General features: G+C 57.3%; 1 protein-coding gene and 1 pseudogene across 2 annotated transcripts; both read left to right on the forward strand.

Annotated features, from left to right (window-relative positions):
* The first annotated feature begins 250 nt into the window (after positions 1-250).
* LOC309858597 (large ribosomal subunit protein uL6 pseudogene) lies at positions 251-911 on the forward strand (annotated as a pseudogene). The gene has a single exon. The product of its transcript is annotated as a large ribosomal subunit protein uL6 pseudogene (transcript).
* A 5,480-nt stretch (positions 912-6,391) lies between these two features.
* On the forward strand, positions 6,392-11,775 carry PRR14 (proline rich 14; the record flags this gene model as incomplete). The annotated part of the gene is given in 13 exon segments (XM_082751310.1): positions 6,392-6,409; positions 6,411-6,552; positions 6,555-6,612; positions 7,608-7,776; positions 8,376-8,497; positions 8,569-8,758; positions 9,116-9,159; positions 9,350-9,459; positions 9,771-10,359; positions 10,714-10,783; positions 10,864-10,955; positions 11,241-11,312; positions 11,403-11,775. Coding segments are annotated over 13 exon segments (1,956 nt in total). The 3' UTR covers positions 11,683-11,775.
* Positions 11,776-13,060: the final 1,285 nt, after the last annotated feature.

Raw genomic sequence — 13,060 nt, forward strand, 5'->3', positions numbered from 1 at the left:
TCAAGGATGGACCGGTGGCTCTATGCCCAACTTGGGGCTTGAATTCATGACCCCAAGATCAACAGAGACATGCTCTACCGACTGAGCCAGCCAAGTGTCCCAGTGACTGGTGTCTTTATAAGAAGGTAAAATGGACATCCAACGACATCCAATGCCATGTGAGGACAGGACAGAGATTATAAGGACGAAGCTGCTGGCCAAGGAATGCCAAAGCTAGGAAGAAGCAAAGAAGCATTCTACTCAGCTCTTTGCCGCATCTACTGCAAGGATGAAGACCATTCTCAGCAATCAGACGGTCGACATCCCGGAGAATGTCGACGTCACCCTGAAGGGACGCACGGTGATCGTGAAGGGCCCCAGAGGAACCCTGCGAAGGGACTTCAACCACATCAACGTAGAACTCAGTCTTCTTGGAAAGAAAAAGAAGAGGCTCCGAGTTGACAAATGGTGGCGGAACAGAAAAGAGCTGGCTAAGGTTCGCACCATCTGTAGTCACGTGCAGAACATGATCAAGGGCGTTACACTGGGCTTCCGATACAAGATGATGTCTGTGTATGCTCACTTCCCCATCAACGTTGTTATTCAGGAGAATGGTTCTCTTGTTGAAATCTGAAATTTCTTGGGTGAAAAATATATCCGCAGGGTTTGGATGAGGCCAGGTGTTGCTTGTTCTGTATCTCAAGCCCAAAAAGATGAGTTAATTCTTGAAGGAAATGACATTGAACTTGTATCAAACTCAGCTGCTTTGATTCAGCAAGTCACAACTGTTAAAAACAAGGATATCAGAAAATTTTTGGATGGTATCTATGTTTCTGAAAAAGGAACAGTTCAGCAGGCTGATGAATAAGATCTGAGTTGTCCATCTGCAGAAACAGCGAGAAGCCGGGTGATTTTTCAGACTTAATTGTGATATTTTAAAGATGCAATAAAAGCTATACTGATTTGGGGCGGGGGGGGGGAAGCATTCTGCTCAGAGTCTCAAAAGGAACATGGCTCCGCAGACCCATCACTTTTGGACCTCTAGCTTCTAGAACTGTGAGAGAATAAATTGCTGTTGTTTGAAGGCACCCAGTTTACGGTACTTTGTTGCAGTAGCCCTAGGAAATGAATGCACTTAGCCTATGGTAAGCATTGATGAATGCTAGTTTCTCCCTTTCCCTGAACACAGAACAAGAACTTTGGTCCTTACACTGTAGGTGGCAGGGAGGTAGTTATATGGCTTTAAGATTTGGAAGAGGAGGACGCCTGGGTGGCTCAGTGGGTTAAACCTCTGCCTTCAGCTCAGGTCATGAGCTCAGGGTCCTGGGAGCCCCGCATCAGGCTCTCTGCTCTGCAGGGAGCCTGCTTCCTCCTCTCTCTCTCTCTGCCTGCCTCTCTGCCTGCTTGTGATCTCTGTCTGTCAAATAAATAAATAAAATCTTTTTAAAAAAATTAAAAAAAAATAAAAGGCGTGCCATAGTTCTGAGAGGCTGCCACCAAATTGTTTGCAGCCTCCTGCGTTGGCTCTTTGGCCGTCTGCACAGCTGAGGTAATCCAGGCACGGTCCCCCTCCCTGAACTCCCTTTCCCTTCAATTCTCAAGATGATTCATCACTTTCTCAGAGAAGTCTCTTTCTCCAGCTCTGCTTCTGTGCTCTTTCAGGAACCTGTACACAACCTGAGTTTAGCATTTATCTCACTCTGCACTGTGTCTGTTGACTTGTCTCTCTGGGGAAAAGGACTCTCACTGTCTCGTCCACCATCGTAGCGTCGGTGTCTGGTATGTGCTTGGAATTCAACAAATGCGTTGAGCAAATAAATGGACACCTTAGCCCGTATTTAGAGCCTTCTCCACCAGCCAGGCCCCATGGATGTGTGTATGTGTGTGCGTGTGTTACAGACCTCCCTGCCCCGACACGGTCACTCCAGCTGTGAGTACCACTGTCCCTCTGCCTTCCCAGCCTGCAACACCAGGCACAGTCATTTCCAGAAACCTCTAGCTAGACTTGTTTTCGGAGTGCTAGAGCTGACCTCCACCCGACACCAGAGGATGCCAAGGATGGCCTTTAGACAACATGGCGGCCGCCCGACTCGCCCCCCAGCTGAGCCAGCTGTTCTCACAGGCACCGTCGGCACTCATTTTCTTCTTTTCTTTCCTTCTTTTTTCTCTTCAAGTGTGAAGGGAGCATTGAAAATGCATTGAAAACGGCCTACTCTGAAACATCTGCGTGTAACTGCAGCAGGGACTTTCAGATATTCTGCTTTATTTAAGCGAAAACGCTAGTATTTTTGTTGGTCGCGGTTTAAGTCTACGTCCAATCAGGAGAGGGAAAGTACACAGTAATTTGAACAAGGACAAGTTTATTCTACAGAATTACTGGGGCAGGGGTACCTGGGTGGCTCAGTCAGTGAAGCAGCTGCCTTCGGCTCAGGTCATGATCCCAGAGTCCTGGGATTGAGCCCTATGGGGGGTTCCCTGCTCCGTGGGGAGTCTGCTTCTCCCTCTCCCTCTGCCCCTCCCCCCGACTCATGCTCTGTCTTGTTCTCCATGTCAATAAATAAATAAAATTCTTGGGGCACCTGGCTGGCTCAGTCAGTGGAACACGAAGCTCTTGATCTCAGGGTTGTGGGTTTGAGCCCCATACTGTGTGGGGAGAGGACTTAAAAATAAAATCTTAAAAAAAAAAAAAGAATTATCAACGACAGCAGGGAAGTAGAGAAATGAGGGACTGGGATGTGTATTCGCTTCCGGGGCTGTCATAACAAGTCACACAAACGAGGCGGCTTAAGACAACACACATCTATTCTCTCATCGTTCCAGAGACTGGGAATCTGAAGTCGAGGCATCGGGAGGGCCATACACCTTCTGAAATCCTGAGTAATAACCTTCCATGCCTCTTTCTAGCTTTTGGCGATTGTTAGCAATCTCAGGCATTCCTGGGTTTCAAGATGTCTGCGTCTCTGTGCATGTCTTCACAAGGCGCTCTCCTTTCTACGGGTATCCAAATTTCCTTTTTCATACAAGGACACCAGTCATCGGATCAGGATCCACCCTAATCCAGTATGACCTCACTTGTGTCTGTAAAGATTCTATTTCCAAATAAGATCACAGTTACAGGAACTGGACATTAGGACTTGAACATATATTTGAGGTGGTGGAACACAATTCTGCCCATTACAGATAACAGGAAGTAAAGATTCTCAACAATGCAGGAATAGCAGATAAAAGAAGTCACTACCCCAGCTGGGGATGCAGCACCCAAGGAAGAGCCTCTACCTGGGCCTCCCCCGGGTGAGATCTACAACTTTTCGAAGAGAGCACCAAAGCTGCTGGGGTGCCACTTCTGGTGGAACTTGCTGGAAATCCCTCTAGGACGCCAGGGAAAACTGCTCACAGGAAGGTGCCTCAGAGGCATTGCACCAGAGAACCGTCCAAGGGATACAGCAGGGGAGCTTCTGGCCAATGTGCCCGGCAGGAGCTTGGCACTGGAGAAGCGGCCTGCGCTTCAGAATCTGGGCACGGGGGAACCCACTTGTAAACTCCAAGAGCCTGCCAACAGGGCTCACTGCAACCAGGAAGCAAACTCCTTTTTTCCTGCAGTCCCTCCATAGCTGCCTACTGACACATTTAATATGATGCCGGTTGGCAAAGAAAATGTATTTAAAGGGCTCAGATCCCTTTTCAGAGAGGAGGCAAGACGCATGAATTTGCAGCTGGAGTGATAAACTCGTAGCTGGTAGAGACACGTACCATTGTTTCAGATACTAATGGACATCTCCCTTCACTCTTCTTTAGTCTCTACTTTGCTCAACCTTCTCCCCGCCTCTGACATCCTCACCATAAGCCCTATCACTTTACCATTCAGTTGTTCTAAATTTGACACCCTCCTATCATCTCCCCCTCGAAAAGAAAAAAAAAAAAAAAAGAGAGACAAATACAGTACTGGTGGTAGGTGGCCCTCTAACCCGGGAAGCAGAGTTAGACCAGACGCAGGAGCAGCTTTCTCAGACCAAAACAAATTCCGGCAACTCGTAGTAGCTGACCAAAGTGGAAAGGCCCCAGAAGGGGTTCTTAAAAGCTCCTCACCTGGGGAATTAAATTGATCACGAATTGCTGACACTTGGCTGGGACAAGTCCTTTAAGGGGGAGAGGGCTGAGCAATGGCTCTTCTGTATACAAAAAAGTAAACTCTAACCTCCTGGGGGTAAGCACCTGTCTATCCCCAGGCACCACGTGCAGGAGGTGTTGAAATCTTGTTAAATGGTTGATGCCAACCAGAAGGGCAACTCAAACTCAAGGTTTCCTGCCATTTTCCAGGAGTGGTTGTTGCCAAAGGATCTCTAGCTTACCATCCCACCCCCTCCCAGTACCCTGCAGCCACAATCCAGCCCACCCCACCCACTCTGGCTGATCTGGAGCTCAGCCTAGAGGCTTCTGCAGAGGTACTGAGCAGAGACGGCTTGAGGGCCTAAAGGGATAGAGGGTACTCTGAAAGGAGAGATGGTTTTATCATCCATATTTTCTATATTTTACCTGTATCCCAAGACTTAATTTATCAGGCACATTCAGATGTATCTTCTGATTTTATTTTGATTTTTCAAGTCTATTTAGAGGTAGGTATGACAGAGTTTATTGTTCTCATTTTACAAGTGAGGCCACTGAGGCTGGGAACAGTTAAGCAGAAGTGAGGCCGAGTCTGAAGGAGCCCCGAGTTTGTGGAGAATGATACAGCCATGTGTCAACCTCCAGCCACATCCCCTGCCCCAACGGAAGCTATGTGGGGCCTCTTGCTACTGGATCAGCACACACTGCCATGCCCTGGAGTGTGTGCACAGGCGGTGATAAGAGTTGTTGAAATGGTAGTCACAAGGAAGGCAGAGGTGAAAGCGCTCACCATTACTAGCCTGGGCTGAGGGTCAAGACACCCCAGTCTACATTAGACTTCATTTGATGAACGCCAGCACACCAACTTAGGGTCTTAGGGCTGTGCCTCCCTACCAGATTCTCAGGCCCAGGCCCTGACCCTTTCCTCAGGCTCCTCCCTCAGGCTGATTTCTTCAGGAGACCCAGAGAATCAAAACTCTGATCAGGCATGCTCTGCCCTTGAAAGTTTTTCTTGCCCTGGGGCTTAGGAAGCACCTGTTTAAGCAGAAAAGTGAGAGTCTGCAGAAGGGCTCTTGAGCCGCTTTTCCAAGCAGCCACAGCTGGAGCGCCACCACACCCCTAAGGAACCCCTCTACCCCTTCAGGCACCATACAGTCAGCGGGGATCCGGGGCAGGGAGAACACCTCTAGCTGGAAAAGGTGCCGCCTACCCTCAGCAGAGTCTCACCATGGCTTTCCAGCGGGCCCTGCTTTGTAACCCTTTGGGTCACAAAGAGTCGGCTGGGTCTGGAGGGGGAGCCCTGGATGCGTCCTGGCTTCCATCGGGATGGCTCTGGTGGAGCCCTGGGTTACAGGGCTGGGGAGTCCCTTTCCCCAGCAGCTCTTACTGATTGTGCTCTTTCCGTACACCCTCTCGGTGTCAGGACTTGCATCCCTAAGCCCCAGAAGGAAGGATTCTGCTGGGCGGGGAACTCGGCACCTTCATCTCAGACCCAGGATTCTAGGCTTCCCGCCTTCTGTTGCCCGAAGGAGAGAAGGGCCGGTTTGGATCGGAGAATTCTGGGGAAGGCGGGCCGCTGCGAACCCGGGCACTGCTGTGGCGGTGAGGTGCCGTCGCAGCGCGAGCAGCTGGTGCGGGCCCACTCCGCGCCGCGGGCAGCTGGCCCACCTCCGGGACAAGGCTCCCCGGCACAGCCTCCAGCAGCGGGATCCCATCCCTTAGCACTGCGGGACCACTGCGCCGCCGCCTCCGGTGACTGAGGCTGTTTCCCCCCAGCAGCGCTCGTGGGCGCCGGGACCGAGAGGAAAGCTGCCGGACCCCACCGAGCACGCCGAGGAGGGCGTCGGCCCCGCTCCACCGGGCGCTCGCGCGGGCCACGCGAGCCCCGCACCTCCGGGAGGAAGGTCCGCGGCCGCAGCCTCCTCCCCGTCTGCGCTCGGCCGGGTCTCTCCGGGACGCCGCGCAAGCCCTGCAGCGGGAGGCTCGGCGCCCGGCCCCGCCCCCACATCGTCCCCGCGACTCGGGGACCGGCGCGAGGAGTCCCGGGGGGACCGGCTCCGCCCTCGACGAGGCCGCTCTGGGAAGCTGGGAATTCCCCGAATTACTACTCGGTTCACGTTCACTGGCCTAAGAACTAAAGAACCGGAAGATGCCCTTAAAAAACGTGGCGGCCCGAGTCGCGACAGCCGCCTCCGTCGCTCGAGAAACTCGGGCTGGTCTTCAGCCGCCCACGGCCTGGCCTTGCGAAAATGACACCATCCGGCCCGCTTCGGCTCGCCGAGCACAGCGCGGCCTGCCCTCAACCGCAATGGCGGCGGCGCCTCGTTTGGCTTCTTGCCCCTAGGGAAGATGGCTGCCAGGTGGCTTCACTCCGTTTCTCGCCACCCCGGAAGACGGGGGCCGGCGATTGGGCGGTGCCCGAGGGCCCGGAGAAGAAGGCCCCTGGCGGTTGGGCAGTGCTGGGCAAGGCTGGTTTAAAGGAGCCGGAGGTAGGAGCCGTCGAAGCCCCGGGATCCGCGGGAGGCGGCGGTGAGCGGCGCGCGGGGGAGGGCACCGAGCGGCTGGAGCGAGGGCGGGAGGAGGGAGGGAGCGGAGCCAACGCTGGCGCCATCTGCTCGCGGGCTGCGGAGCGCGCTGGGCGGGGAGCCGGGGGCGGCGGGAGAGGGGGTCTGTGGGCGGGACCTCCCGGGATTGGCGTGAAGGGGGTATCGGCTTGACAGTGGATCCCCGGGGATCCGGACTGAGTTCGTGATGCTCAGGCTCGGGCCGCTCCTCTCTGAGTGCAGCTTTGCGGAGCCCAGACTCCCGGGGAGAGAGGACCCCCGCGGCGCCTCCCCGGAGGGACCGCGCTGTAGGATTCCTTCCGCAGGGACCCAGTCTAGGGGATCTGGTGGGGCGGGGGCAGGGGGGCACCGTCGGTGTGCGGGAGTATAGCGTCGGAGTTCCCGGCCACTCGGTGGCAGTGGACGAGGACTGCAGAGGGATCCGGCGGAAGGGGAGACTCCCAGGACCGGGATCCCAGCGGATCCCGGGAGATCTCAGGGCGGATTCTGTAGGGACAAAGGCCCCAGAAGCTCGGGCCGTGGGAGAACTGGCGCCGCTGCAAGCCAGGTTCTCCCAGCAAGTGCCAGTCAGGACGCGGGTGGATCCGCTCATCTCGGGCGACGGCCGCGGGAAGACACCCGCTCCGGACGGCCAGCCGGGGGCGCCCTTTCACGCCCCAGGGCTTCGGCCCTTGGGCTCCCGGGAGCCGCGGGCGGACCATGAAGGGCGGAGCCCCAGGGGAAGGGCTGGCCCTCACTCCCCGCTCCCCCGCTCCCCCCATCCCAGGCTGCGACCTGGGATCCCCCAGGGACTCCCCGGAGCCGCCGCTTCCCCCATGGACTTGCCCGGGGACTCCAGGTGAGAGCGCACCCCGCCCGCCTGTCTTGAGCTCGGGAAACGGGACCCTGGCGGCCGTCCCGGGGAACCGCAGAGCCCACGACAGGCTCAGGCGACCGTCCTCTGCTTCTCTCATCTTCCAGTTCACCTGGCCGGTCGCGTCTGTGCCGCCAGCCCCTGGCTCGAGCATTATGGGGAGCCCGGAGCCCCAAACGGCCGAGACTGCAGTCTCTAGCGGCCCCCTCACCTCTGGAGAAGGCCTCTCGGCGGGTTTTGGCTGTGGTGCTGGAAGATATTATGGCTGCCCACATGGTGAGCTCCCTCAACCGAGAGGCCCCTTTCTCCCCCAGGCCCCTCTTCAGAACCACAGTCAGAGCAGATCACTAGTGAGGATAATTGAGCTCCAAACACCTCGTGCTCACACCCATTGCCACGCAGCCTCCCTAATGCTAGAGGTCTCCTTGGCTCTCACTTAATCCAACCTAGGTCTGGGCGGGGTCTTTAGTGCCCATTCCCCACAAAAAACCCTGCCGGGCTGGAGCCCCATCTCTACAAGTGCTCTCAAGTATGAGAAACCCTTGCTTCCTTCCCAGCCCAGCGTCTAGGCCATTCTTGGGAAAAGGCTGAGGTCTTTGGCTCCATTGCACAGGTTAGAAAAACAGGGCCGTGACTCACCCAGGGTCACTCCTTTCCATTTCTCTAAACAGCCTGTGCGAGATTACTACAGCTCCGGACATCTACTCTCTGGCCCCAAAACGGATTCGGTTAAATGCCCTTCTTTGGGTTCTGAAGCGAATTCTAGCCGTAGCCTCTGTCACTTCTGTGGCATGTGGCCCCGTTAGGCTCAGAAAGGCCCCGCGCGGTCCAACCTCATTTCACCGCCTTGCCCTTGACACTTCCTCCTCAATCAGGTTCCCCTGGTGTCCCAGGAAGAGACCCCCACCACACGGCACCGCAGCGACCGGCAGGACTCTGTCCACAGCCAGCCGCCTGCCTCGCCACCCCAAGAGGCTGCGTGGCCCTCACAGACCAGGTGAGCATGGCGGGACGGAGGGTAGGCAGGAGCCCACCTGAGCCCCTCTGATCTTCTTGCTTCCGCTCCAGGCCTCCCGACCCACTGCACTTATGCCGAGAGCCCTTGAGCCGCATCCATCGGGCCTCTTCTGCCCTGAGGCGGCGGTCAAGGACAAGCCCTGGCCCAGAGGAGGGCCCTTCACCGAAGGTGGACTGGGCCCCCCAGCCTACTCTGGTGGTGATGCTGGAGGACATCGCCAGCCCACGACCCTCAACTGAGGTATGAGAATTTGGGGTAAGGACGTAAGGGTTCAGCTGGGATATGGGATAAGGACGTAAGGGTTCAGCTGGCATATGGGGTAAGGACGTAAGGGTTCAGCTGGGATATGGGGTAAGGACGTAAGGGTTCAGCTGGGATATGGGGTAAGGACGTAAGGGTTCAGCTGGGATAGGTTTTGCCCAGAGCAAGGAGAGCAGCATTCTCTATGGAAGACACTGAGGAGAGACCTATATGAAAAAGTCTTTGGTGTGACCCCTGGCAGGCTTCTGGACGCTTGAGAGGGTCAGAATGTGGGGAGCTAGAGAGGCCATAGGGGGCTTCCCTGCCTCCCCGCAAACATCCTTTGTTTACATCCAGGGTTTTGCTGATGAGACTCCCAACTTCCTCATCCCCACGAGAAGGTGAGAGGGCTGGGGCGGGGGTCGTCGAAATGTCCAGGCAGCAGTTGTTACCCCAGCAGCTAGAGCTAAGGGCGCCAGAATTTGCTTGTCCGGTAGCACCTGCCGAAGCCTTAAGGGACTGGGGAGGTGCTGGCTTGGGTGGGACCCGAACCTGGAAGCTCCCTCAGCCTTTCCTTTCCCTTCACCCCAGAGCCGAGCCCGTGACGACTGTTCACCAGTCAATGCCTCCGTCCAGGGACCCGGATCCCCCATTCCAGCCGTCTGCCCTGCCTGAGGACCCTCCGGAGACCCCACCACCAGGTAAGGACTCAGAGGGATGAGATTTAGAGCTCTGGAAAATCCTGGCTGAGCTTAAAAGTATCCGGGGCAGGGGGGGGGGGTGAAGGGAAGAGGCTTATCTCCCTCCCTGAGGGGAGTTTGGTGTGTGAAGATGGGGTACAGACTTCAGAGGCCTGACGTTCAACTCCTAAATGTAGGGCCTGGTAATTTAGGTGTGGGCTTCTACCTTCGTGAGGAAAGCTTAGTGGTTGGGGGAGGGGCTGAGGCTACCAAAGTAGAGCTTAGGCACCGGCAGCCGAGGAATGCCCACCTGAGCCTCTCCTTCTCCTCAGCCCCGGATCCTGTACTGGAGCCCCCATCGGCCCCACCGCCGTCCAGCCTTTTACGCCCCCGCCTCAGTCCCTGGGGCTTGGCCCCGCTCTTCCGTTCCGTCCGCTCCAAGCTGGAGAGCTTTGCTGACATCTTCCTCACGCCCAACAAAGTCCCACGGCCCCCACCCCCGTCACCCCCCATGAAGTTGGAGTTGAAGATTGCCATCTCAGAGGCCGAGCAGTCCCGGGCTGCTGAGGACACTGCGTCTGTCAGCCCCCGGCCCCCTATCCGCCAGTGGCGAGCCCGAGACCACAGCCCCCCAGCACCTCTCTCTAAGCCCTCTCTGGGCCGAAGCCACTCCTGCCCTGATCTGGGACCTCCTGGCCCAGATGCCTGCAGCTGGCCCCCTGCTCCCCACCACCCAAGCCGGTCACGGCCCCGGCGGCACACCGTGGGTGGTGGAGAGGCGGCCCGACCCCCACCACCCCCTCGGCCCTGTCTCCGGAAAGAGGTCTTCCCTCTTGGAGGAGTGGGAGGCTCTCCTACCCTTGTCACAACTTGCTCGTCCACCGCATCTTCCTCCTCCTTCTCTGAACCTGCAGAACCCAGGTAGTGCTCTCGATAAGCCCTTCTTTTCTTTTTTTTTTTTTTTGAAAGATTTTATTTATTCATTTGAGAGAGCGAGCGAGTACATGCACGAGTTGGTGGGGCGGGCAGAGGGAGAGGGGGAAGCAAACTGTGCCGTGAACAGGGAGCCTGATGTGGAGCTCGATCCCAGCACCCTGGGATCATGACCTGAGTCGGAGTAAGACACGTAACTGACTGAGCCAGCCAGGTGCCCTCCGATAAACCCTTCTTAAAGCCCTGGCGCAGTCTGGGCTCAGCCTCCTGCCCTATTATCCAGTGGGCAGGAGATGGAGGTATTGCTATAAATTTGTCCATGAGCCTTCACTTTCTCTGCAGGTTGGGCTCAACCAAAGGGAAGGAGCCAAGGGCCTCAGAGGACCAGGTGCTTTCAGACCCGGAGACCAAGGTAGGAGTACAGATGTGGGGAGGAGGCAAGTGGGAGCCTGAGGCCATGCTGCACCCTTACCCTCTGCCCTGTTTTCATAGACCATGGGAAAGGTTTCTCGATTCAGAATACGCAGAACACCATCCCGTGCTCAGCTAAACCTTACACCAATGGGGCTGCCTCGACCAATCCGGTGAGTGGCTCATCGTGGAGCTGCCTTGGCGAAACAGGTGTAGGCTCAGATCCCCTGAAGAGTGGCTTTGTCTCCGCTCAGGGAACGTAATCCAGCTTGGAGGAGTCCATTTGGTCTGGACATGGTTTGCACCATCTGTAGATGGTAGAACCATCTGTCTGCCTTAGGCAGCATTCCTGGCCCTAGCGTGTCCCAGAAACTGAAATAGAGACCAGGCCTTGCTTATCATTTTTCCAGGGTACAGCGGCCCTGGGTTTTTCAATGGCCTCTGATCTTTGCTCCCAGGTTGAACAAGAAGGAGTTCAGCTTAGAAGAAATTTATACCAACAAGAATTATCAGTCGCCTACAACCAGGAGGTGAGACACGTTGAAGGCTTGGGGGTGACAGAGGGAAGGCGGGCGCCACGGGCCCTGCTGGTAACCAGCATCCCTCCCTGCCTGGTCCAGGACCTTTGAGACCATCTTTGAGGAGCCGCGGGAGCGCAACGGGACTTTGATTTTCACCAGCTCCAAGAAGCTCCGGCGGGCTGTAGAGTTTCGGGACAGCAGCCTCCCTCGATCCCGGCGGCCGTCTCGGGGGGTGCGGGCTGCGGGTGGCAGGACCCTCACCCCCAGCCTGCCCCCCAGCCCAGACGTGGGACCTCTGCTGCAGCAGCGGCTAGAGGAGCTGGATGCCTCACTCCTGGAAGAGGAAGAAGTAAATAGGGAGCAGCCCCGTCGGACCTAGGAGCTCCATCTGTTTGTCCATCCGTCCTGAAGCATCTGAGGCAGTTATATATTTTTCTCTATATTTCTAGTAAAGTTTTCGATATGTTTCTGATCCTTTCGTATGTCTCTACCTGAGTTTGAGATGGATTGACGGTACTGGCTCCTGTTTCTACTTTGGCCCCCAAAGACTGGGCAATGGGGGAGGTGCCCGGGAAGGCCAGGAGGGTTGGGGACAGGGAAGAAGTGGGGGAAGGATCATGGGAGATACTTCCTTGACCTGAAAATTTCCGTGTGTGGAGGAAAACTTTGGAACCAGCTCCAGAAGATACTGAGACCCCGGACTCCGATCAGGGTTCTCTAAATTCACTTACATCAGGGAGGAGGCTGAGGGACCCAGGGCGGACGAAGGCCTCGATCAGGGTGGCCCTGAATTCCTCCTAACATGCAGGCGTGGCCCTGCTTCTGGATTCGAGACAAGTAATGGCCCGTAACTGAGCCCCCGCAGCAACCTGCGGGACGTGCCCGACGCGCACAGTGCGTGAGCAGGCCTTGCACATCTGCACAGAGGAAAGCAGGTGCAGCGGCAGCGGGCGGAGCAGGTGTCATGAGTTCGGGCCGCACGTGGGGCGCAGAGATTACTTAAAAACCAGAAAACAAGGTGAGGGTGAACCGGTAACCAGGCAACCCGAGGCCGGAGCGGCCGCCTGCGTCTTTCCAACTCGGAGGCACCACGGGGCGGTGACTAAGCACGGGCGGCGTGCGGAGCCGGGCTTCGGTGAGCGCCGGTGCGGGAACCCAAGCGAGGCCCACGCCGCGCCCTCCGTACGCGGGTCTGAGCGCCGCACCGCCGCAGCGCTCCTGTCGGCCACGGGCGCCGCACGCAGGCGCTCCTGCCTTCCCGTGCTAGCGCGGACACCGCACGCCGCCCGCTCCCACCGAAGGCGGCGACGACGGGACGCGGGCTCCTTCCCCGCGCGTCCGGCGCTCGCCAGGCGCTCGCGCGCTCGGGCCGCCGCACGCCGCGGCGCATCCCGCAGACGGCCAGCCGCCGCCGGGGTCCCCACGCGCGTGCGCGAGAAGCCAGGCGCCTGCGGGCTGAGCCAGGCCGCGGAAAGAGAGAGACGCCGCATCCGGCCGTGGAGCGGAACCTTCCGCGGCCGCCCGCCGCCCAGCGGCCAACCGCCCCCAGCACTCGCGCCGTACGTCACGACTCCCAGTCTCGACGCTGTCTGAAGGCGGACCAATGAACAGAGAGCAGGAAGAGGCGGGGTCGCCTGGGGGACCGCCCCAAGCGCCTACTTCGAACCAGTCGAGTCACAAGACCCGAGGAGGGGCGGGGCTAACCTGACGTATACCCAATCCAAGATTGGAGGGCGGTTACAGATTACCCACTCCCC

This window comes from Mustela nivalis (genome assembly GCF_964662115.1).
Source record: "Mustela nivalis genome assembly, contig: HAP1_SCAFFOLD_2859, whole genome shotgun sequence".
In the NCBI taxonomy this organism is placed as follows: domain Eukaryota; kingdom Metazoa; phylum Chordata; class Mammalia; order Carnivora; family Mustelidae; genus Mustela; species Mustela nivalis.